The sequence below is a fragment of the Carassius carassius genome, chromosome 6 (assembly GCF_963082965.1).
Source record: "Carassius carassius chromosome 6, fCarCar2.1, whole genome shotgun sequence".
Classification (NCBI taxonomy): domain Eukaryota; kingdom Metazoa; phylum Chordata; class Actinopteri; order Cypriniformes; family Cyprinidae; genus Carassius; species Carassius carassius.
The window spans coordinates 37,867,333-37,894,365 of NC_081760.1; the positions used below are offsets into that span (position 1 = coordinate 37,867,333).

Genomic DNA, 27,033 nt, shown 5'->3' on the forward strand with positions numbered 1-27,033 from the left:
TAATTCTTAAGCTCGAAGTCAAATCATTTCTGAAGGGTAGAGCAACGAATGTCCATTATAAAACAGGTGTCAGGTGGGCTACTGTAATATAGAGCAGTGTGTGGAACACCGTGGTATATGAAGAGTTCAAAAGCCTCTAAGTGCTGTCTGGAATTTTTATCTAAAATTAGCATTTTTATCTGGCTCATGCTTGTGTTCAATCATTTAACATTAATGGCAATGTGTTGGTCCTTTTCTATGCAATTATAGTGAAATAATTGAATAAATATAGGAGTCTGGTAAAAATACTTATTTTAGATGAAGATTTCAGATGGCGCTTAGAGGCTTCTGCTTCTGAACCTTAGAATTCTGTCTGTGTGACTTATTTAGACGAATTGTACTGTAGGTTTCTAACTTTAAAAAGACACAAAAGCTACATTAGTCCATAACATCATGAACTGTTTTCCAGGTCTTTTTTTTTTTGAAGTCATAAATAGTTCAATTTGAGGAAAAGACGACAGTTCATTTCATTTACTGAAACTCATTTGGCTTTGGAATGATTACAGGGTGAGTTCAGTTCAAAGTGGACACACCACCCTTAGAACACTGTTACCCAGATATTCTCAGTCTGTGTTTGTTTTCACATGTGCGTGGAGCATCATGAGTTCATTGAGTGCATTGGGCCTGTGCATGCCGGTGTTGTTCTTTCTGGCTCTGGTCCTGGTTCTGTTCTCATGCGTCCTCCGTAAGAAGAGACAGATGGAGGGATCATACCAGCCCAGCTCGGAAGAGCGGAAACAAGCCAAGAACCACGGAGCCGAGAAACCCAGTCTCACTCTTCCACTGCCCAAAGAGGAGAGACTGATCTGAATGCAGCCCTCAGAAAAGATGCTGAAACCACAGAACCGTTTAGGTTCTGCTAAACCTGAACAGAACTTTCATTATGACTTTGTGTTGATACGCACAGGTGCAGTCCTGACAAACAAGTGGAGGGTCATGCATGGAGAACGTTTAAAGTGGTGGTGGGTATTTATTTGATGCTTTTGACTGAGATGTTAGAATGCTTTCATTGGCTGTCACAACTTGGGACATCTGAAGACACTGCCAAGTGTGTTTATCAAAAGTAAAGAAGCCAGATGATTAAGATGGACGGCCAAACCTGTTTGACTTTGTTTACCATATCTGTACTTTAAGTTTACTCACCTGAGAGTCTTTGTGGAGGAGACATGGCAGCTTCACCTCCAAAACAGTTTACCATTATCATACTGAATACTTTAAATATCCTACATTAAGATTAAGTTGCAGTTTTTTCAAAGGTAGAGAGAGAAAAATATTGCACTTTGCCAAATGTTGTTTTCTATTAGATTTTCATTTTTGTAATGTCTGTAACGTTGATCATCATGTGATGAAGTGACTGTGTAACTGTGGATGATTAATTAAAATGCATTTGTGAGTCAACAGCCTTGTCCTCAGTTTTGTGAACTGTTCAAAGTGTGTCATTAAAGAGTTTTTGGTTTTGACTGTGTCAGTGTTTGCTCAAAGTTAGCAGCCGGTGCACTGCACTCTCTGTTAAGCTTTTAATAAATGATTAAAGATATTTGGATAAAACGTGTGGGCTTTCTTTATTGATTTACTTCAATGCACGTTCAGGGTGCATCATCCAAAAAAAAAAAAATCCAATTTGCACTGCCTTTGAATCGACTTTATTGACTGATGTTGGTGTTGAGTTTTAACCAGCAGATACATGAGACCAATTTCCTTCCACAAACACAAAGTTCAGTATGGAACATCAACCTCAATCCAAGAAAGAGTAATTTTATCTTGTTTGACTCATTGAGCAATGTTTCTTCACAAAAATCAAAATGAAGACTTGTAATTGAGAATCAAAAAAAAGAAGTCATTTTTAGTCCTTGAGTATTGTTTTGCTTCAATATGCTTGATTTATGATGGTCTAATGTTCAAATCTCTTCTTCAGCTCTGAGACCTTAATAGGGGCCTGAGTTTGCTCTTCTGAAGTTGATGAAATTGGCGATTTTGTACTTTGTTCTTCAGTTTGCAGGCCCGTCATTGGTCCCACGGTGATTTTGTCTGTGCTTGTGGGAGATTTTAGAGATTTATCCCGCCCTCGGGAACCAGAAGAGTCAGTCAAGGACTTGGACTGGAACAGAGCTACGGTAGACAAGACTTTCGGTGATGGAGGTTCAACGCTCTTCTTATCTGGCTCTTCTCTTGTGTCTATCTTTACATTGAGAGAAACAGCAGAGGTGATGCCTTCATTTGTAGGTCCGTTTGCGCCCAAATCATTTGTCGTCTTATGCTCTTTCTGACTTTCTTCTTCTTTGTCAGGTTGTGTCTCTGTACTCTCTTCAATTACTGTCTCAGTTTCCGAGCTTTCCTCCATTGTTCCATTCATTTGTTTATCATTTTTCGACCAGCTGTCCTCTTGCACCTCTTGAGAACCCACTTGAGGATCCAGTGAAGCCCCTTCTAGAGCTCGTAGATCTGAACACAGATTTACCCCTAGCTCTGTCAAGTCCTTCTCTAATTCGTTAAGCTCATTTTCTGGACTGTCAGTCAGGACAGCAGGCTCCTCCCCCTCATCACCAGGCCCCTCCTCTAGGTCCTCCTCCCAGCTCGCAAGACTCCCACTGTTTCCAAAAGAGGTACTTAGACTCTCCTGACTTGGGTTGGCCAAACTCCTCTGAAAAAGAAATGAAATGGTGAGAGTGTGGAAACTTTTCCCACCAACAGGTTTCCGGTGCTGGACTATTTCTGCAACATGTCAAGTTTTTAAAATTCAACAGCAGTCAGGTAAGGGTAAGGCTGACATAACACTAAATCTCTAAATAAGTGAAGCCTTTCTTGTTTTTTAGGCAGCAAAACCATTTTATTTTCTTAGTTCACCATAAATATGTAGCCCTATAGAAATGTAATGATGCACTCACTTTTTCACCTTACACACACACACACACACACACACACATATATATATATATATATATAGTTGTAAAGAAAAGGTCTGACTTTAACTACGCAGTCATATGCTGTTTTAGGCCACATGAGTTATTTTATCTAAAAGACCCCAACATAAGTGCTTCTTAAATGAATAAAATTAAAAACTTTTAATAAAACAAGTTTACCAAGTATAAAAAATAAATAAAATGAAATAAACACTGAGGTGTTTTTGGGGGAGTATTGAGGAACCCATGATAATGATCTACTCAATTAGAAGTTCAATGTGTAAAAATGCATCTATTAAAAAATATTAAATCAAGCAGAAATGGATCATTTAAACAAATGGCCCATTTTCCATTGTGGTACAGACATGCCATTTAGTAACAGTTACCCAATTCCTGTATATTTTTTTCTAATTAGAAGAAATGTTCCTATTATTAAATGTAATTTATATAGAAAATACCATGTGAAAAATATTCCACTGTTATAATGAATACCATACAGGGTTAAATGCCTTCTGACTGTGATTCCAGTGTTAAAGAATGAATGGAACTGTTTGTAGCAGATCATGTCAGACGCCCCGTCCAGCACCGTTTAGATGTAATGTGTGAGAGGATCTAGGCCTTACATGAGAGATGAAGTCACTGCTGTCGGAGCTGAAGAGGTCGAGGCTGCGTGTGCTGTACAGTAAACCCGGCTCTCTGGAGCTCTGGGCACTCAGTGTGTCAAAGATCTCTCCGAGCAGGTCCATCTCCTCCGGGTCGGCCAACAGAGACAGATCATCATCTTCCTGTAAGTCGCTGCTGGCAGAGCACTGCTCAGGGCCTTCTGTTGCACTGGGAAGCAAAATGCATTGTAAAACACACATGAAGCAGCAAAGCATCTATGCATCTCTATGGGAGGCAGTTTGAGGCGAAACCCATTGAAAACTTGTCATACACACTGAAACACTTGCGTGTACAAGTGAATCACTTGGGATACACACTGACACACTTGCGATACACACTGAAACACTTGTGCGTACAAGTGAATCACTTGCGCATACATGTGAAACACTATATATCTTTGCAAATATATGAAAGACATGCTGTTACATAGAAACTCTTTGCATATGCCCTGTAATCGCCTACGTACTGTTGTGCCTGCACAAAGACTGCACTTTCAAACATTCTCGCGTGTGAGAGAGCATAAACATTTTCAGTGTGTCCGGAAGTCGTTTCATTGCAACAGGACGTTATAGCTCAAATATTCTCCACGTATATGGCTCCTTCCAAACTTGTTTAAAAAATGAGGTATTTGTTGTTATTCTTTACACTAGGCTTTTTCGTATGTGATCACTCGTGTTTTATTGCCAATTCTGATTTTTTTTTTTTCTTTTTTTTTTTACACTTTCTTTCCCGTGTCCTTCGGTTCATTTAGTCCGAATATATGAGGAGAATATTTGAGCTATAACTTCCAGTTAGTGGGTTTAATTGTATTTATGTAAAAAAAAATATATATATATATATATATTTTTTTTTTTTTTATATTATTATTTTTTTTCTCACGTTTTGAAAGGGTAAATTCTGGTTCACAGAATTCGCGATAATGCACCTAACTGTGGTGCTACCCACCATAAAACCGAAGAAGAAGAAGTAGTATAACTTCCGGTTGCAATGAAACGACTTCCGGACACACTGAAAATGTTAATGCTCTCTCACACGCGAGAATGTTTCAAAGTTTTTATATATTTGCACAGATATATAGTGTTTCACTTATACGCACAAGTGTTTCAGTGTGTATCGCAAGTGTTTCAGTGAGTATCGCAAGTGTTTCAGTGTGTATCACAAGTTTTCAAAGGGTTTCGCCTCAAACGGCCTCCCATACATCTCTGTTCTCTCATCTCACCTGTCCTCATAGCCGGTGTTGTCGTCCTCTGTCTGTTCCTCATTGCCCTGGTAGCTGGGATTCTTGTGTGTCGGCCGCCGTGGTCGAGACTGAGAAACAAAGCAGCACAGAAAGTATAAGAAAACAGACAAACCGTATTTAAAATGTTAAGTGCCTGTGCCGTACTGTGGTTGAACACAAGATGGAGCCAGGAATTATAAACACATTAGTATTAGTGTAGTAATTATGTGTAGAAGTGTATAATTTTTATTTCAAATAATTGTTGTTCTTTTGACCTTTTTATTCATTTAAGAAAAAAAAAGCATCACAGTTTCCACAAACATTTAAAGTACCACGACTGTTTTCAACATTGATGATAATTAAACAGCAAATCTAACGATTTCTGGGGTAATGATGCGCGGATCACAGAAATAAATTAAATTTTACAATATAATCTATTAGTAAACAGTTATTTGAATATTCCACAATATTGCTGATTTAACTGTATTTTTAGATCAAATAAATGCAGCCTTGGTGAGCAGAAGATACCCCAAACCTTTGACAGATAACTTACAGTATGTTATCTTTATAATATCCTTTTATGGTTAGTGTAGATGCCTTCAGGTGTCACTCACCCTGCCGAAGTGCTGTGTTATTGGTAGACGGTTCTGAAGGCAATCTGATTGGATGAGGCGATACGTGTGCGTTCCACACACAGACCCGCCCCTCTGTAGCATATGAGGTTCGGCTTGGTCCTGAAAGGAAAAATCCCAAAAATGTAATATACACACACAAACCACATTTTTTATTATATGCTGTTTAAGGAATATAAACTCACCTTTGATGACAGGAGGTTTTTCAGCCCAAATTTGCTATGATATTTGGTCTGAAAAAATGGAAACCATATGGAAAGTATGTAATATGTAATAATAATCAAAAGTGCATTCTAAATTAACATTATAAACATAAACTACACTTCAAATGTTTTTTTTTTAAGTGACATGGCATGACATACAGCCAAGTATGTCCCATACTCAGAATTCATGCTCTGCATTTGACCCATCCAAAGTGCACACACACACACACACACACACACACACACACACACACACACAGTGTGAACACACACCCGGAGCAGTGGGCATAATTTATGCTGCGGTGCCCGGGGAGCAGTTGGGGTTCAGTGCCTTGCTCAAGGGCACCTCAGTCGTGGTATTGCCGGCCCGAGACTCGAACCCACAACCTTAGGTTTAGGAGTCAAACTCTCATGTAGTACTTAGGACTTTTATTTAGCAAGGATGCATTCATTTGACCAAGATTGACAGTACATGACATTTATAATGTCACAAAAGAGTTCTACTTAAATAAAATGTTGTTCTTTTGAACTTTCTATTCATCAAAGAATCCTGAAAAATAAAATGTATCATGGTTGCCACAAAAAATAAGTCAGCACAACTGTTTTCAATATGCAGCAAATCAGCCAATTAAAAGGATTTCTGAAGGATTTCTGTAATGATGCTGAAAATGCAGCATTGCTCACAGCAATAAATTATATAGTCACATACATTAGAAAGTAATTATTTTAAACTATAATAATATTTCACATAATTTTACTGTATTTTGTTCAAATAAAATCAGCCTTGGTTAGCAAAAGAGACTTCTTTCAAAAACATTTTGCAACTCCAGACTTTTGAACAGCAGTGTATAAATACTCACTGCTTTGTTAGCTGTAGACTTCCATGTCACAATCAGGGCTCCACCCCCTTTCTGTGGGAAAAGAAAGTGTTTTTTTTTGTTGTTTTTGTTTTTAATCCAAGTTTAATTTCTAATCCAATTCTAGTTAATTTGTCAGAGCAGAAATGGAAGGTCAAGCACGCTCTGGTGTAAACTGAACATTACTGTACTAGATCATATATGTAATCAGTGTATAATGAGAATAGTGTGTATGCTGTAAGAGTTGTATGGTTGTCTGCCATAACCTTGTTCATACATCCTGTATGAGTAAAACGTACCTTTAAGTTTCCCACCAATTGCCGACGCAATTTAGAGCTACCTGAGAGGAATCACAAGCAGAAGGGGTTAAAATGAGCAAACAAAAAAACAAGTCTGATTCTGTAATGAACATAAAGACACACCGGATGAAGCTCCACACTGAAGCACCTCCTCGTCAAACACATCATCTGGCTCTTTGCCCTGGTTCAGCATTTTCAGCCGGCCGTCAATAAACTGAGAACAAAATGTGATTATAATGGAAGATACCATGGAACATGGCATAGCCTGTTTAGGGAGTCGTGGCCTAATGGTTAGAGAGTCGGACTCCCAATCGAAAGGTTGTGAGTTTGAGTCCCGGGCCGGCAGGAATTGTGGGTGGGGGGAGTGCATGTACAGTTCTCTCTCCACCCTCAATACCACGACTTAGGTGCCCTTGAGCAAGGCACTGAACCCCCAACTGCTCCCCGGGCGCCGCAGCATAAATGGCTGCCCACTGCTCCGGGTGTGTGCTCACAGTGTGTGTGTGTGTTCACTGCTCTGTGTGTGTGCACTTCAGATGGGTTAAATGCAGAGCACAAATTCTGAGTATGGGTCACCATACTTGGCTGAATGTCACGTCACTTTTCACTTTTTTAAATGTCTCTTTCTCTTATTATTTTGCCCTCCATTGTGAAACTCAAATTCCATTTGCTATACTATATAAAAGATTGGTTTGATGCATACTTTGTGACCAGTCTTGTGAAAATGGAATACAGTATTTGGATGCTCAAGTTGCCAATGCTTTTTTCACACGAGCGATCGTAATACTTCAGAAAACTTGAAGTACATTTGGGTGTGTTTTAAAGTTTTAATCTCAACATCCTCAGACCTTATTCAAAGCAAAAGAGCAGCATTAACATTCTTCAAAACATATCCACGAAAAAAAAAGGCTCCACAGGAAATAGGAAGCCATGTGGGTTTGGAACAATATGGTCAACATGATGGGTGAGTAAATTATTTTTGGTTGTATTCTTCCAAAACATAGGTGGAATTAACTAATATATTCCACCATACTTCTCCAGTTAATCAATCGCAGTACATTTAGACAATTGTTTTGTATTACAAGTTTTCTTAAATGTTTAAGTTAGTGCTGTTAAATGATTAATCGCGATGAATCACATCCAAAAGAAATGTTTTTGTTTACATAATATAAGCGAGTTGTATATTTATTATGCATATATATATATATTTTTTAATATTTACATGTAAATTTATATTCATATATAATTTATATTATAAATATAGTATTTTATATACAGTATAAACAAAAATAATTATTACATTTTTTTATTTATACTATTTATACTAGGGCTGTCTTAATTATTTTTTTATCTAACTAATCAAACCCTTTTACTGTAATCAATCGCAATTTATCGCATATTTCATAGACCATTTATCTTGCTTCAAATGTTTATTTTTGTCATCATTTGCTATATCCAGCAAAGTAAAGTTTGAAGGGTGATTCTAAAAAATCTGCAAGTTTTTTTTTCCAAGATAAATTGAGATGTCTTTCCAAAAAAGGACACTTAGAAAACTCCAAAAGCAATACATTCACTTATGGGATCATTATACTAAAAACTTGGAAATACCAGAGTTTAGCGTCTTAAAATTATCTGGTCGCAAGCAGAGAAGCAAAATTGGGTAAAGGGTTAGGATAGAAATTGTGCTTCAGTAATTTTGCATTAATTGCAAAAATGTATCACATGCATTAACAATAAAAGCCCTAATGTATACATAAATATACAGAGTGCACACATATATTATGTAAACAAAAACTGTTAATGGTTTTATTTTTGGTCTTAACAATTTGCCAGTACTAATAAGGCACTAGTTTAATGTGCCAATTTGCATATATTTCCAGAAGAAAAATATATGAACATTCGAAAAATTCAGGCATAAAATTCTTGTTTCATTTCATTGACATGGAAACAAAAAATTGAAATAGCATGAAATAACAATGGCCTGTAGTGTGTTGCCTAAAGAAAACTTCTGATGTTGTGGCTGTGTGTTTGCAGTTACCTCTTTGAAGCATTGCAGGTGAACCGCGCTCTCCAGAAACTCCCGCATGCTTTGAGACTTATGACTCAGAAACAACTCATTGGAGAACACGACCGGCCCTTCCTTCAACATACGAGAGAGGAGCACTGCAGTAAGCATTTAGAAAACTCAAGGTAATGTTTTTTTATGTGGATGTGTGTCACTCACGGCAGGTGACTGTAAGGCATCTCTGTATCCTCCGAACAGCAGAGCCTGCGCTCGGAGGAAAGCGTGCGCGACCCCTGACCCGGCCGACGCTGCCTGTCTCTTCAGCCTGACCTTCAGTCCCGCCACCTGCAGCAACAGAGTTCGTCGTAAACCTCGTCGTCATCCTTTGTGTGTCAGAGATCTGCGAGGAGGAAAAGAGTCTCACCACATCGGCCGGGATCTTTTTCAGGTCCTCGTGGGGCGACTCCAGGGTGTTGGTGTCCACGTTCAGTATGACCACGTCCTCCAGAGCGCGACTCCTTACTCTCTGCCGCACACAAACACACAGAACGAACTGTAATGTGAGTGTTTGTGTGACAAAGGGCTGGTGTGAAAGAAACCATAGGAAGAGGGAAGCGTCTTACTTCTGCCAGGCTGGAGTGAATTCCGATGAGGTACGGCATCGGTGCACTAAAATAATGAAATGAGTGAAATTAGGCAGCGTGTGTGTGTGTGTGTGATTAATTATCGTATATGTATATATTATGTATCTAATATGTTATTTTTACTTCAGTGTACTTTTTTTTACCATATTGTTCAACAAACTAAAAAGTTTTAGTAAACCAAATTAAACTCAATTAAACTCAATGAAAAGTTCAATTCTACCCAAAAAAAGCCACGTTTGATCAGTACTGGTCAACACAGGTTGCTGCTTGTAAATAAAATTGTATTTTGTAAGTTTTTCTTATTGAAGACTTTTGTAGCTTGGTGATTTTGAACCCTTTTAATTTAAAGCCCCCTCAAAATATAAGAAAGAAATGAAGAGAAAGAAAGATTTCTTGGGTGTCTATCATTTTAAGTTAGTTTTGAACATATTATATATATATATATATATATATATATATATATATATATATATATATATATATATATATATATATATATATATATATATATATATTAATAATAATGTGAATTTAATTCATGGTTTTGGAAGTTTTCTGAGGACCCTGGTACTGACACCACTGCTACAGCTTATTTTTTTCAAAAATGTGCAGCACTTCAACTTCTGCTCTTTTAAATGTGCTACAGTATATAAATTTAGATTTTGTACTGTGTGTGTGTGTGTGTGTCTCACCAGCAGTAGTCCAGCAGATGAGGCGGCAGCACTGGAATGAAGATGTGCTGCCAGTACATTGGGTACAGCATCCCGTTACATGCGTGTATGCAGGCCGTCAGCTAAACACACACAAACAAAACTATTAATTGCTGATTGGTGCATGTTTAATGGAGCTGAATTCTGACTCAAAGCAACGCAATACATTTGGTTTACTAGTGATCTGCCATCAGTGAAAGTGAATCCTTTTTTTTCATTTGAAACCGAACAATGTGCTGCGGCTGGTTGGGACAAAAACTGTGATTTGTCGCGTATAGATTCATTATGTCACTCCTGGTTAGGTGTTAAGGCGTTTTCACAGTAGGGTTTTCTGATGAGGAACCAAATCCATTTGACATTTTTCAGTTTGCTTGGTCAGTGTGAGAAGTTGCACGTATGCAATTCCCAAATGGTCATCAAGGTAAGGATGTGTGTTGTGCTTGTTAATATCATAAAGCACTTGAAAGAGTTGCTTTTAAATGGACGCTTTTTATGAACTGGCAGGATGCATTTTTATCCAAAGTGAATTACACTATATTCAAGGAATTTCAGTACATGCATTCCCTTGGGAATCGAACCCATGACTTTGGTGTTGCTAGCACCATACTACTACTGTTGTGGTAGCCTTGTGAACCAAGCATGATCAGTTCTGATTCACAAAGGCTGTTGCATATTGAACTCACAGTGCTGAGTTTGCTGCAGTAAATGAGAATTCGTCTCTCGAACAACATGCTGGCGAAGAGCTGCAATAGGTTACCCACGTCCACCGCCACCACCAGCTCCGTCAGGTTCCTCTGATACACAGACAGACAAACATACTGGTCAAATGTTTGGGAAAATTAAGGGGAAAAAAAGAAAATATTCTGAAATATATATGTATTTTATTTTTTTTATTATATATATATATATATATATATATATATATATAATGATTCAATACCATGACTTAGGTGCCCTTGAGCAAGGCATCGAACCCCCAACTGCTCCCCGGGCGCCGCAGCATAAATGGCTGCCCACTGCTCCGGGTGTGTGTTCACAGTGTGTGTGTGTGTGTTCACTGCTCTGTGTGTGTGCATTTCGGATGGGTTAAACGCAGAGCACAAATTCTGAGTATGGGTCACCATACTTGGCTGAATGTCCTTTCACTTTTCTTTCTTTTTTTTTTTTTTTTTCTTTTTTTTTTTTTTTTTATATATATATATATATATATAATGATATAGATATAATGATTTAATATACTGATTTACTGCTCAAGAAATATTTTTGATTATTATAAATGTTAAAAGTTGTGCTGCTTCATATTTCATATTTCATATTTCATATGGGAAACCTTGATATTAGAATAATTTCTAAAGGATCATGTGACACTTAAGACTGGAGTAATAATGCTGAAAATTCAGGCATAAATTATGCCTTTAAATATATAAACCACACATAATAAAACCTAAATGGAAATATTGAAGAACTCACACTTTCTGGAATAGAGGGCAGGGCTTTGGGATCTGGTGCGATAAAGTATGGGATCTGATGGAGAGAAACATCATTCACCAAACATAAACAGTCAGTACCATGAAAGCAAGGCCTCCGAGTTAGTCTGCCTCAAGGCTTTAGATGAATGCTTTGCAATTTTTCAAGGACCCATTAATGTTTTAGTTAAGCACTGTTAGGGATCCAGGGTTAGTTGTGGAAGCTGGATTAGTTTGATTTCACACTATGGATTGTATTAGGATTTATTAGACACTGGAGTGAAGGTTTAGTCCGGTCGGCTGGTTTTAATGTGGATACGGACTCACCCCCTCTGACTCCTCCCCTTTAGGGGCATGTCCACAGATGCCAGTCATCTCACTTCCAATCATTAGCTTCCCTCCCTCAGTGAAGAACACACCAACCTGATTGTGATGTCACACATGATGTCATAAATGGAACCTCCACCAGCCAATGAGCACTTACCATCTGCAGCGTGATGGAGCCATTGGCCGGAGGCACGGGGTGTTTGTAGAGGACCGACAGCAGCTCTTTCATCTCCTTGGTCTGGCCAAGCATTTGAATGGATGAAATGGTGTTAGATAAATGGCTTTATAAATGTGTAAAATCATCTGGAGACCATTAAAATCATACCTGTCCTTTCGTTGAGTAGTCAGCCAGATTGTTCAGAAGTTTGTAGAAGACCTCAAACCAGGGCAAATAACTGTGTTGAGAGAGTAACCACACTTTAGTCTGGTCAAACAACTGTGTAATTAGAGCTAACTATTCAAATGTAAAATCAGGTTATAACTCTGAAATACACCTAATAATGAGACCGGAAAACTAAAAGTGAAATTGATTGTGGCCATGAGAAGCAAACTGTTAAAGGGGTCATATGATGTTGCTAAAAAGAACATTATTTAGTGTATTTGGAGTAATGAAATGTGTTTATGCGTTTAAAAGCACTTATTTTCCACATAATGTACATTATTATTTATTCTCTATGGCCCGCCTTTCTGTAATGCATAATTTTTTACAAAGCTCATCTGTCTGAAAAGCGATGTGTGCTCTGAATGGCCAGCTATCCAGTGTGTTGTGATTGGATGAATGCCTCAAGTTTGTGATGGAAATGTTACGCCCATCACCATACTGTGATGACGTATGTCCCGGCATGACAAGACAGAAACAATAAAACCCATTACAAATGAGGCATTTCTTGTATTCAATGGGGACATAATTACTGATTATAATGACTTCCGCTGTTTTATTGTATCATGCTGCATGAATATAATACCATGTCTGCATTTATGATCTGCTCAAAACTGTTGTTTGAAACATCAGTGGCAAATCCTTTTCATATGTAAACGTACTTGCATAATGTGAGACACAAGTGTCATACTGTGCTTGCAAATATGGAATTGTCTAACTTTATAGAAACAGACGCCTTGCAGATAATAAAGCGAGAAGAATAGCATGCGCATTTGGTGGAGGGGTCTGAGCTCGGCATCGGCCCAAACATGGAGTGCTCCCCCTGGAATGGGTTGACGGTGAGGATAGTGGAGGGATCCTGAAAGACTAGAGAGAATGAAGGTAAGGCTGCTATAATTATTTATAGTGGTTCTCTCTTTTGGTGGTTGGATAGAGGATGTGATTACTGATGGTGAATTAGCCGTGTTGATAATCTGTGCATGCTCTTCCTGAAATGTGTTAATAAAACATCACGTTATAGGCCACTCACACAGAAATGTGTGGACGAGTCTTAACTTTGATAAAGAATATCTCTTTGGTTTTGAGACTTTAGTCTTTGCAACTTTACTGATATTATTCATGCACCAAGAGCTTGTAACACTTAAAAGAGAAAAGAAAACTTGAAATTACATCAAATGACCCCTTTAATCAATCAAAGGGGCTTCACAAATGAGAACCAGTCAACAATCATTTGTTTTTGGGTGTATTTTGTGCGTTTGCGACCTGAGGATGCATAAGCAGGTCTGAGAGCTGGATGTGAGTCTGCAGAAACCGAAGCGCTGGCATCCTTCCAGATCGGTCAAGACGAATGTAAAGTGCTGCACAGCAACAGTGTCCTTCACCCTGTCAACCAACCAGCCTCAGTTTATCTCTCATATAAGGTAAGAAGGTTTGAGCATCCATCTTTAATCATCAATTAATGATTTTCACCTCTCTATGTCGTAAGGGAAGCAGAAGCGAGGCAAAGACTGCAGAGCCTCCTGTGTGAGAATAGAACAAACACGTTTTTTTTTTTTAAAGAACCTTTCAGTGAACAGATCTTAAAAGAGTAAGAAAAAAATTATTTAGAACAATTTAAAAATCTAAAGAAGAACCTTATTTTCACTATAAAGAATGGTAAGATGTCATGAAAGTTAAAGGTTCTTTGTGGAACCATTGATGCCAATAAAGAACCTTTATTTTTAAGAGTGCACCCACTGATAAATAGTTTTAAGTTCAATATCTGATACTGTTCCATGGACTCATATTATTTGACAATTGATTGACATTAGGGCTGTCACTGAATAAGCAAAGTTGTTGCAGAAACTGAAAAAAAATTGATGAAAGATGAAACTTTTTTTCTTTAAAATAACATCTCGAATGAATCAGATTAGGAACCTTATTGTTGCATTTATTGTTTATAATTTTCCTTAAACATATGTATTCAATTGTTTAGCAGAGGATTGGTTTGTTTTACATGCATTTATACATGCAGTTATTTATTTGTGCATTGGATTATATTTATTAGAATTTTCCCTAATTCTTAAAATTTTTAATTATGCAAACATTATGCTAAACATCATGATAAGCAGAGACTTTATTTATTTAATTGTGCATCTATTTGTTCATGCAATCGTTTATTTATGCAGTGTTTCCATTCATTTTTATATATTCTTTAATAAAAATAAATACAAACAGGAAAGAACCACAGTGATTCTCAAGTACTAACCTCATCATTAAAGTCTTCAGGGAACTGAAACAGAACATCAGGATCTACTCGAATAGAAACACACACACACACACAAACGGGTCAGCTCATTTCTCAACTAGAGGATGTGGTTAAAGTCAGGTCAAAGTTAGCCACGCAGGGTAACCAGTCCGGCTCAGCCAGACCTCATCTAGACCCGGTCCAACCCTGGCAGTCCCACCTCTCTTTAGACTGTCAGTGTGCTTCATTTCACCCGTAGTATACAGATCACAGCATACTAACTAGTTCCTCAGGCTTTTCTCATTCTGACGAATATGTATCTGCCCTGCTGTGTGGTTTTTCTGGTTTAGTCATGTGACAGGAAGAGCCATTCTCAGAAGAGACAGTTTGCAAGTGTGTGTTTATTACATCAGTTAGTTAGTGTGTGTGTGTGTGTGTGTGTGTGGTACCCACCTTTATCTCTGGCGATTGGACATGAGGCTTGAAAGAACCAGTAGAATGTTTTTTCGGGGTTTTCTCTGAGAACAATAAAACCATGTGCAAAACAGTCATCATAATAAAACTAACAAATCACACCAGAAAAACGTTACACATGACTGATGTGGCGAATAAACACTGTCAGAATGACCAGCGACTGAATATGAGTGATCAGCTCTGAATCATTTTCTGCTATTTCTTCTCACAATATCTCAAGATGGTGCTTCATGAGCAGGATGTGGTTGACTACTAAATTAGAAGACGTGCATTGTCAGAAAATATTTCCAGTCATGAGTTTGACCATCTGTCTAAAATATAATTATGAAAATGTAATGATCTTAACAGCATGTCTGTCTGCTAAACCAATCAAACAAGATTTTTAAATGACAAACTCTCAAGAATTTGATGAACAATGTTCACACAGATCTTTAAGCGCAGGATTTGTCAGATCGAAGCACTGTTTGAGGCGTTGTTTCCCAGGAGAAAAATCTGACTGCAATTGAGTCATACAAGATCTTATTCATTAGTTTCCCTTCCCAAGAGATGAGAAACCAGTAGATGTCGTGTTGAAGATGTATGTTTGTGTTTACATAATGATAGTTAGTGTGATTCTCCATACCTGTGTGAACTTCCACTAAAAATCACCAAAACAGCAGCTGATTCAAGCACATCGAGACTTAAGAACCAATGAAGAAAAGTGCACATAGAGATACTCGATCTGATATTTTTCAAATTCAGTGACATTCAGAAGTGAAGCAGATTTGAGGACACAATGTATATTCACAGCCAGCAGAAATGATGACGGACGGAGAAGTGATGCCTCTGCGAGTAAAGGTTTGTAAGCTCTCCTTCTCTTCTCCTGCAGATGTCAACTCAAAACTCTCCAAATGTTGCTGTTTTTGTGTTTTTTGAGTTTATTCACCGAATTGTGACATGATAGAAAACCTCGCATCCGAGAACAACTGAGCGAGGAAGAGGAAGTAAGTAGCAGACCACAAAGTGAGCAAACAGAGAGAAATCGACAGACAAACAGAGAGATTCTTACTTTATCCTGGAGCCCATGATGCACTTGTATATTAGGGCCCATTCAGGGGTGTCCAGTGTGTCAGCAGACCAAAGTCATTAGATCCTTTATTAACATGCTTCAACATACATACTCCTGCACACACACATCCTCACATCAAACAGCCAATTCCGCCAACTAGCACACAACTTAAGTCAGCACTTCCTGATCTCTCTGTTTGTGTGTGTGTGTGTGTGTGGCCTACATGACTTTTGCCGGTCTAGTGACACTATAATATCCACTTTATAATCACATATTCTCAGTAAGAACTAGAATATTTTGTCTTTTGGAAGATCAAGTCTAATCTTTAGGTTGAATGGTTTCAGAAACTCTTTCATTTTATTTAGACACAAAGGTAGAATTGCAAAATGCTCAATCATTTTTATATGTAACATTTTATGCACTTATTATTTCATATACATATAGTTCTATTCTATGTTGTTATACTTTTATATTATTTTTACAAACCCGATTCCAAAAAAGTTGGACACTGTACAAATTGTGAATAAAAACAGAATGCAATGATGTGGAAGTTTCAAATTTCTATATTTTATTCAAAATACAACATAGATGACATATTAAATGTTTAAACTGAGAAAATGTATCATTTCGCATCAACACATCTCAAAAAAAAAAGGCCATGTTTACCACTGTGTGTCATCCCCTCCTCCTTTTATAACGGTCTGCAAACATCTGGGGACAAGACAAGTTGCTCAAGTTTAGGAATAGGAATGTTGTCCCATTCTTGTCTAATACAGGCTTCTAGTTGCTCAACTGTCTTAGGTCTTCTTTGTCACATCTTCCTCTTTATGATGCGTCAAATGTTTTCTATGGGTGAAAGATCTGGACTGCAGGCTGGCCATTTCAGTACCCGGATCCTTCTTCTACGCAGCCATGATGTTGTAATTGATGCAGTATGTGGTCTGGCATTGTCATGTTGGAAAATGCAAGGTCTTCCCTGAAAGAGACGACGTCTGGATGAGAGCATATGTTGTTCTAGAACTTGGATATACCTTTCAGCATTGATGGTGCCTTTCCAGGTGTGTAAGCTGTCAATGCCACACGTACTCATGCAACCCCATACCATCAGAGATGCAGGCTTCTGAACTGAGCGCTGATAACAACTTGGGTTGTCCTTGTCCTCTTTAGTCCGGATGACATGGCGCCTCAGTTTTCCCCAAAGAACTTCAAATTTTGATTAGATTTAGATAGACAGAGTTTTAGCCAGTAACGGCGAATGGCACGGTGGATTGTGTTCACTGACAATGTTTTCTGGAAGTATTCCTGAGCCCATGTTGTGATTTCCATTACAGTAGCATTCCTGTATGTGATGCAGTGCCGTCTAAGGGCCCGAAGATCATGGGCATCCAGTTTGGTCTTCCAGCCTTGACCCTTACACACAGAGATTGTTCCAAATTCTCTGAATCTTTGGATGATATTATGCACTGTAGATGATGATAACTTCAAACTCTTTGCAATTTTTCTTTGAGAAACTCCTTTCTGATATTGCTCCACTATTTTTCGCCGCAGCTTTGGGGAATTGGTGATGTTCTGTCCATCTTGACTTCTGAGAGACACTGCCACTCTGAGAGGCTCTTTTTATACGCAATCATGTTCCCAATTGACCTAATAAGTTGCAAATTGGTCCTCCAGCTGTTCCTCATGTGTGCATTTAAATTTTCCAGCCTCTTATTGCTACCTGTTCCAACTTTTTTGGAATGTGTAGCTCTCATGAAATCCAAAATGAGCCAATATTTAGCATGACATTTCAAAATGTCTCGCTTTCAATGTTTGAAATGTTATCTAAATTCACTCACACTTTCACCTAGTGGTGGTTGAAAACACATAAACACATGTTAGAGGAAACACTGGAATAGACTTTCTCTATTGAGTCACTGCTTTCCCACTCTTGTTTTTATGCTCTCATCATCATTGCTCATGTGTTTGCTACATCTCTGTTAGTGAAGGGTGATCAGTAGGGATGGGCGTTTTCCACAAATATCACATTCGAACAATTGAGCTCACAAAAAACGAATATTCGAATATTCGTTTATTTAAATTAAGTTTAATGAGTCAGACGTTATTTTTCAGCAACATTTCTTTTCATCATTTTGAACAAGCTTACACACAATAAGCTTGAACATTACACATCGTGTTTTGTAGCTGAAAACCTTTAACAATGCGTGCAAACAAACAAAAGTACAGATTAAAAGCAAAAAAAAAAAAGTAAAAACAAAGAACAAAGAAAAAACGTAAAGCAGCCTGCAGCAATTAGGCTATTGTACAGAATGTAGCTTACACTTAACTTTTAAACTGTCAGCAAATCTTTTTTGCTTTTTTTCTATTGTTTAAAAACATCTCAACTTTCAGAGCGCATCGCATGTCATGTGACAAGAACTAAACATTCAGCTTCATCCTTTCCCGTAACAACGTTGAAAGCTCAGCCAAGATGAAGGAACTGCTGATCATACTGTAGCTGTATATGGATTGCCATTTTGAAAAAAATTTAGTAGCAGAGCTACTGAAAGCGATTTTTTTGTGCTTCAAATCCGTACTTGCAAAGAAGGAGAAAGCGGCGCGCATAGCCTTTTCCACGCGTTATTAGGCGCGATATGTGAATGGCCCCTTATTCATTCATTAATTATTTTTTGCTTGCATATACCTTCAAATATTCCATGGAGAATCACAGAAAGTGACCAAATTAGGTTTTATTGTGAACTTTTTTTTTTTTTTTTTTTTTGCGAAATTCGAATATCATTTTTATTTATCGAATAATTAGAGCAGAACGAATATTCGAATGTTCGACTATCCGTGCACACCCCTAGTGATCAGCATGTGTTCTGATCAAACAGGTAACTGCCCTATTTACAGACACACTCTTTCACACTGTTCTGACAGTGTTCTGACAGTTCCTTTGACTCATATTGTCATTGCACTGAATGCGCTTCCAATTTTTGGTACCTGTTTTGTGCGAAATGTTTCCCTCTAGTGTTCACTTGAGGAGCAGCATTTTACTTGTAGAAAATGTCCGGTCTTCTGAAGGCGAGTACAGTCTTATTTAAAATGGTTAGGCCTAGATGATATTCCAAGAACATTCTAAATTGAATTTCTCAACTTGATGTGGAAGCTCATTTTGACCAGAGTAAAAAATAAATAAAAAATAATTCTGACTTTGTTATTAGGACTTTATATCTCACAATTTCTTTCATTCTCATAATTGTCACTGTAATAGTCTATTTATTATATGGAATTGGAAATAAGAAAATGGATCCTGTTTCTTGTCTCGTCATTCAGTTATGACTTACATTATGCAAATCAATCACTTCAAATCATCAGAACTTGACAAAAAGATTAAATACTTTGCATCTCTGATTATTAATGTCACTTGTTTATAATTTCTGCCATTAAACCATTGTTAAATATTACATGTTTTGCCTCTTACTGTCACTTGTTTAACATTTCTGTTGTAAAAAATATGTTGTTAAATATTAGCCTACATGTTCAGCTACTTCTAAACTGGTACTCTCTGAACGTTAAAGGTTAAATTGAAGTCTCGCGCTACAATTCTTCTGTGAAATGGCAGGCCTGCCTTTTTAAATTTGGTTGACCATTTCAAATGTTTGGGCAAATGCTGTTAGACAGCTAAGGGAACGCTTTTAAATGTTTTTTTGCAACATAATTGACACAGGACAGTGTGGATTGTGCAGCAGAACTAATTTATACTTCACCACTAATAATAAAACAATACTGACGTTCAGTTAAATTTATTTCAAGAACATTTGTTCATAAAGTCATATAGAACGAAGATTTGTCATGTGTTTATTCAGTAAATCCATTGTGATTTTAAGCAAATGAGACACAAGCTAAAATGAGAATCAGACAGGAGTTTGAAATGACTTTCTCTGTTTAACAGCACTGGACTGTGAGGAGACTGAGATGATGTGGCATATGAATCAAAAAATGGAGGGAGGAAGCTAAGGTGGAGAGATGATGATCAGGCGGCCTCCTCTTCACCCTCCTCCTCGAATTCTCCCTCCTCTGCAGTGGCATCCTGGTACTGCTGGTACTCGGACACCAGGTCGTTCATGTTGCTCTCGGCCTCGGTGAACTCCATCTCATCCATGCCCTCGCCGGTGTACCAGTGCAGGAAGGCCTTGCGGCGAAACATGGCGGTGAATTGCTCCGAAATGCGTTTGAACAGCTCCTGGATGGCAGTGCTGTTGCCGATAAATGTCGCAGACATTTTCAGACCACGAGGTGGAATGTCGCAGACGGCGGTCTTGACGTTGTTGGGGATCCACTCCACAAAGTAGCTGCTGTTCTTGTTCTGTACGTTCAGCATCTGCTCGTCCACCTCCTTCATCGACATGCGACCACGGAAAACGGCGGCCACAGTTAGGTAGCGGCCGTGGCGCGGGTCGCATGCAGCCATCATGTTCTTAGCGTCGAACATCTGCTGGGTGAGCTCTGGGACGGAGAGCACGCGATACTGCTGACTCCCCCTACTGGTGAGAGGAGCAAAGCCAGGCATGAAGAAGTGCAGACGAGGGAAGGGCACCATGTTGACTGCCAGTTTGCGAAGATCTGCGTTCAGCTGTCCGGGGAACCTCAGGCAGGTGGTGACGCCGCTCATGGTGGCCGAGACGAGGTGGTTGAGGTCGCCATACGTGGGCGTGGTGAGCTTGAGAGTGCGGAAGCATATGTCGTACAGGGCCTCGTTGTCAATGCAGTAGGTCTCATCCGTGTTCTCCACCAGCTGGTGAACGGACAACGTGGCGTTGTAGGGCTCCACCACCGTGTCCGACACTTTGGGAGACGGCACCACGCTGAAGGTGTTCATGATGCGGTCGGGATACTCCTCGCGGATCTTGCTAATGAGGAGCGTTCCCATGCCGGAGCCTGTTCCTCCTCCCAGTGAATGCGTGAGCTGAAAGCCCTGCAGACAGTCACAGCTCTCGGCTTCCTTGCGGACCACATCCATCACCGAGTCCACCAGTTCAGCACCCTCTGTGTAGTGACCCTTAGCCCAATTATTTCCAGCTCCACTCTGACCTACGAGCAGGACACAAAAACCAGTAACGCTTCATGACCCAAACTAGCTAACTAAAATACTGCATATTTGAAAACTGCATTATAGTAAAGTGTTTTAAATCCATACTGTAGAATCCTTAAACACCACCTCATTGATAATCCATCTTGAACAGGAAATGCTCAAAACCTCTGCCAGAATCAAAACATGTATGCATGCAAGTAAATATTTTTTTGTTCTTACGAATTCGAGGGACAGTCTGCGAACAGGTACTAATTAATATAATACAAGTCCTATTTATCTGTCTATATATATATATATATATATATTATATATATATATATAATGCATATCAGTTCCTTGGTCTCTGAGGGTTTTGTGCGAACTTAATTTCTGCACGGAAGTAAAAGAAAGTAAAAGACCCATATCAGAGGTCTCTTAAACATTCAGAAATGAATTACTGCAGCTCATTTGTCAAATATAGGTATTTGCATGCAATGAGATGCAAGCGGAAGGTGATTATTTACCAAAAACAAAGTTGTCAGGTCTGAATATCTGCCCAAAAGGACCGGAGCGGACAGAGTCCATGGTTCCTGGCTCTAGATCCACAAGGATGGCACGAGGGACATACTTTCCCCCTGAGAAAACAGACAACCAGAGAATGAACCTCAAACATTAGGTTTTTTTTGTATGTTGTAGCTCTTTGTTTGGAGATTCTTTATCTGTAAGTATATTTGAGAGGCTGAACTTTCTCCTCAATAATAATCTTAATAACAGTTTATTAAATTGCTCAATCCAGGTATCAGACATGTGACGTTCCCTTGTGCTAAACCTGTGTGATATGCCTACCAGAGGCTTCGTTGTAGTAAACGCTGATGCGATCCAGCTGCAGGTCACTGTCTCCATGGTAGCTGCCAGTGGGGTCAATACCATGTTCATCACTGATCACCTCCCAGAACTGAGTGAGAAAAAAATACAAACAAAAGAGGACCAGGGATAACACATTATGATAAATTTCACTGTAGTAATATATATATATATATATATATATATATATATATATATATATATATATATATATATATATATATATATATATATATATATATATATATGTGTGTGTGTGTGTGTGTGTGTGTGTGTCTAGCTCCGCGTCATCCCTTGGACTACAACCGACTACATCTCTTTAGTTCAAAATGCCAGCAAGGGCAATGTAACATAACAAGACACTCTTTTAAACTGTGTTAAGAGTTAATTTGTTGGAAATTTAAAGGCTTACATAGAAGGAAAACAGGAACATAAGAGCACCCACCCCAAGAACAACGGCAAATATTGAGAGAGAGAGAGAGAGAGAGAGAGAGAGAGAGAGAGAGAGCCTTCCAACGCAGCGCGAGACAGCCGCCACACCTCTCAATTATTATGACGTAATGAAGAACTCGCTGACCCTTTCGCATTATTTACGGATGCAAATCAATTTGCAAAGCAAGACATACCTAAAATAATCGATTTCGCGATAGTAAAAGCTCAAAGCAATATTTTGATGATATGATATTATAATAAAACATCGAAGCGAATGGTGGTGTGTTGAAATAACAGCCTCTTTATTTTCGATTACCTTCGCTCCGATTTGATTCCCGCACTGGCCCGCCTGCAGGTGCACGATCTCGCGCATGTTGACCTCAGATGTCGAGCGACGAAAATGAGGTTGGAAAAGGTAAAATCTCAACGGCTCGTTATCACACCCTCTCTCAGGACGACTGTCTCGCCGAGACTAGTGCGCGCTCCCGTTAACCTGCTTCCAGCCGTGCTGCATTATGACGCAATCCCATCTCCATGACAACGGAGTGGATGAGACGGTCCAGCGCTCCTTCATCTTTCTCCTGTCGAGCCTCAGCTCTGAGGCCGTTGTATATTCCTTTATGCATTTTTATATGCAGTGAAGTGAATTAGCAGCGATGTGGAAATAGAACAGAATAAATATATATATATTTTTTTTCATCTCCACAATGATAACAGTTTTTTTTAACACGTTGTTAAAAATAAACGCTCTTAAGTGGTTCTAGAAAGAATCTCTTTTTGTCTGGCTTTGTAAGGTTTCTGAACTGGCTGGAGATTAAAATGTTCTGAATGTTTCATTATAAGATTTGAGATCAATGTGTTGTATCTGTATCGCGCGGGCCTAGAGACGCGTTGCCCCACGTTAGTCGTGTATGCAGGGCCGGCCCGCGGCATAGGCGGTATAGGCAAATGCTAAGGGCGCCACTCATCCATAGGGGCGCCAGAATGAGTGAACGAGTGAATTTTTTTTGTTTTTTTTACATATTTTTTTTTATAATAGGCTACTATTTAAAAAACATTAATTCGAAATACTACCAAATAAAGCAAAAAAAAAAAAAAAGTCTGGCTCTTTAATCTTCCCCCGCCCATCGAGTGCTTGAAGTGCGTCAGAAACACAGCGCGCGCACGATCAGTTGTTGGTAATTTGTCGTGTAGCGTGCCCGACGCCGCATCCAATGTAGACAGCACTGCTTTTGTTAACACACAGCTCGTAGAAACGGGCCTGGCAGCTCGCGCCAGTTCTAGACACGGTGAAAGTTTCCTGATTGTGACGGAAGGCCGAATTTACACATTATAAATGAGCATAGTCTGCGATAGATACAGTGCCAAAAAGAAGAGAAGGGGATAAAGACAGAGGTAAAGAGATGTAGTGAAAGAACAATTTATTGCATAGGAGTAAGATACTATAATTTCATGGCAGTTATTTTTACCTTAAACTTAATGTTAGCAGTTGTTCTGAGTTCTGAGTCCCCAGACTGTGATTTTGTACAATCATGTCAGTTTTAAGACACATTTTTTATTATCACTTTTCTTTTGCTCATCAAGCCTGCATTTATTTGATCAAAAATACAGAAAAAAATGTAATATTGTGATATATTATTACGACTTAAAATAATTTGTTTTCAATTTATTATACTTTAAATTATCATTTATTTCCGTGATGCAAAGCTGAATTTTCAGCATCATTACTCCATTCTTCAGTGTTACATGTGACATCCGGTCTATCACATGATCCTTTAGAAATCATTCTAATATGATGATTTATTATGAGTGTTGGAAACAGTTCTGCTGTAATGTGTGTGTGTGTGTGTGTGTGTGTATATATATATATATATGTATATATATATATATATGCTAAATCATGAACACAATGACAGGGTGAAATGGGCTGTGATGCATGGGGCGCCAGGTAAAATATTGCCTAGGGTCAGCAAATTGGTCAGGGCCGGCCCTGCGTGTATGCCCCATAATACTAATCTTGTTGATCGTTATAATAGCATACGTTCAGCTGGACAAAATATATTAATTAATATATAATATAATATAATATAATATAATATAATATAATATAATATAATATAATATATGAATTGTACCTTTAATGGTCAATCCCCATCTTATCTCTCAGATCATCTTATTCCTTTATCATCCTCCAGATCACTAAGATCTTCTGATAGAGCTCTCTTAGTTGTCCCTCGTTCACGCTCAAAAACAAAGGTTGATAGGGCTTTTTCTATTGCAGCCCCCCGTCTCTGGAACCAACTTCCACTGGACATTCGCCTTGCACCTTCTATTACAACATTTAAAATGAATTTGAAAACATATCTTTATTCCGAGGCATTTTAATTCACTTTTATCTATATTCTATTGTTTTACTGTATCATCTGTTTTGTTTATTTTATGTTTATCTTTGACTTTGTTTTATAAATAAACTTTACTTACTTACTTACTAACGTGATTCTCTTACACTCTTCTTTTGCTGTTTTATTGAATTTTCCAACTAATTGACCTCTTTGTCCTGCCTCTGTCAATCCACACACAAGAACATGGTCTATCACAGTAGCTCTGATTTAATCTGAAATGATTGTTCTCGGTCAATTCAATTCAATTCAATTCAAGTTTATTTGTATAGCGCTTTTTACAATACAAATCGTTACAAAGCAACTTTACAGAAAATTATGTTTCTACAATATTTAGTAGTAGCTAGTAGTTTGTGCACGTTTGACAGGATTTTTGAACAAATAAAAAATAATTATAATAATAATACAAGACGTAGTCAGCTAGACGATGAACTATCAATATTATTAATTAATAGTTATCATATGATGCAGTCACACATGTAGCAATAATTGTTAGTTCTGTTGTTGATTCAAGGTTAGGATCATCTGGGGTCCTCTGAGGGTCAGCATCATCTCTTCTCAGGTGTTCTGGATCCAGACTGGAGCTTGTGTAAATCCTAGTTACCACGGGATGTAAATCCCATGGCAAAACATAGAAACAAAATAGAGACATCATTAGCATAGCTGATGTTCCAACAAAGTAAAATTAGTTTAACACAAGCTAAAGAATAAAAATGCACATTTGATCAGATGCAATTCACAATTTAAAAGATACATTTTTCATATGCTTGGCGAAAGAGATGTGTTTTTAATCTAGATTTAAACTGAGAGAGTGTGTCTGAACCCCGAACATTATCAGGAAGGCTATTCCAGAGTTTGGGAGCCAAATGTGTGAAAGCTCTACCTCCTTTAGTGGACTTTGCTATACTAGGAACTACCAAAAGTCCAGCGTTTTGTGACCTTAGGGTGCGTGATGGGTTGTAACGTGGTAGAAGGCTAGTTAGGTACACAGGAGCTAGACCATTTAGGGCCTTATAGGTAAGTAATGATAATTTGTAACTGATTCGGAACTTAATAGGTAGCCAGTGCAGAGACTGTAAAATTGGGGTAATATGATCATATTTTCTTGACCTGGTAAGGACTCTAGCTGCTGCATTTTGGACTACCTGTAGCTTGTTTATTGAAGATGCAGGACAACCACCTAGAAGTGCATTACAATAGTCCAGTCTAGAGGTCATGAATGCATGAACTAGCTTTTCTGCATCAGAAACAGATAACATGTTTCGTAGCTTGGCAATGTTTCTAAGATGGAAGAATGCAGTTTTTGTAACATTGGAAATATGATTTTCAAAAGACAAATTGCTGTCTAATATAACACCCAGATTTCTGACTGTAGAGGAAGTAACAGTACATCCGTCTAGTTGCAGATTGTAATCTACAAGATTCTGTGTAGTGTTTTTTGGTCCAATAATTAATATCTCGGTCTTATCCGAATTTAATTGGAGAAAATTATTTGTCATCCAATCTTTTACATTTTTAACACACTCTGTTAGCTTAGATAATTGGGAAGTTTCATCTGGTCTTGTTGAGATATATAGCTGAGTATCATCAGCATAACAGTGGAAGCTAATTCCGTATTTTCTAATAATATTACCAAGGGGCAACATGTATATTGAAAATAGAAGGGGACCTAGGACGGATCCTTGTGGCACTCCATATTTTACTGATGATAAATGAGATGACACCCCATTTAAGTAAACAAAATGGTAGTGATCGGACAGGTAGGATCTAAACCATCTTAGAGCCTGCCCTTGAATACCTGTATAGTTTTGTAATCGATCTATGAGTATGTCATGATCTATGGTGTCGAACGCAGCACTAAGATCAAGTAAGACTAGAAATGAGATGCAGCCTTGATCTGACGCAAGGAGCAGGTCATTTGTAATTTTAACAAGTGCAGTTTCTGTGCTATGGTGGGGCCTAAAACCTGACTGAAATTCTTCATACAGATCATTTTTATGCAGGAAGGTGCTCAATTGAGCAGACACAACTTTTTCTAAAATTTTAGACATAAATGGAAGATTTGAAATAGGCCTATAATTTGCCAGTACACTAGGATCTAGTTTTGGTTTCTTAATAAGAGGCTTGATAACCGCCAGCTTGAATGGTTTTGGGACGTGACCTAAAGATAACGACGAGTTAATGATATTGAGAAGT

At 38.3% G+C, this 27,033-nt stretch overlaps 2 protein-coding genes across 3 annotated transcripts; both read right to left on the reverse strand.

Annotated features, from left to right (window-relative positions):
- Positions 1–1,671: 1,671 nt before the first annotated feature.
- LOC132142848 (DENN domain-containing protein 1B-like) lies at positions 1,672–16,273 on the reverse strand. 2 transcript variants are annotated; one of them, XM_059553025.1, is made up of 23 exons: positions 16,093–16,273; positions 15,024–15,088; positions 14,592–14,635; positions 13,814–13,863; positions 13,607–13,726; positions 12,290–12,359; positions 12,122–12,202; positions 11,965–12,039; positions 11,642–11,695; positions 10,855–10,965; positions 10,154–10,254; positions 9,441–9,486; positions 9,242–9,343; positions 9,037–9,162; positions 8,851–8,952; positions 6,936–7,026; positions 6,813–6,853; positions 6,517–6,567; positions 5,639–5,686; positions 5,436–5,555; positions 4,822–4,910; positions 3,563–3,770; positions 1,672–2,680 (listed from the first exon to the last, which is right to left on the reverse strand). In XM_059553025.1, exons 1-23 carry the CDS (start codon positions 16,107–16,109, stop codon positions 1,931–1,933), a joined length of 2,562 nt encoding a protein of 853 aa, XP_059409008.1. In that variant the 5' UTR covers positions 16,110–16,273; the 3' UTR covers positions 1,672–1,930. The 2 variants fall into 2 exon arrangements, with proteins under 2 accessions (XP_059409008.1, XP_059409009.1); XM_059553026.1 differs by lacking the exon at positions 11,965–12,039.
- A 3,585-nt stretch (positions 16,274–19,858) lies between these two features.
- Positions 19,859–22,914, reverse strand: LOC132142849 (tubulin beta-4B chain-like). Its single transcript, XM_059553027.1, has 4 exons — positions 22,755–22,914; positions 21,989–22,097; positions 21,667–21,777; positions 19,859–21,162 (listed from the first exon to the last, which is right to left on the reverse strand). The coding sequence occupies exons 1-4, from the start codon at positions 22,809–22,811 to the stop codon at positions 20,105–20,107; spliced, it is 1,335 nt and encodes a 444-aa protein (XP_059409010.1). The 5' UTR covers positions 22,812–22,914; the 3' UTR covers positions 19,859–20,104.
- Positions 22,915–27,033: the final 4,119 nt, after the last annotated feature.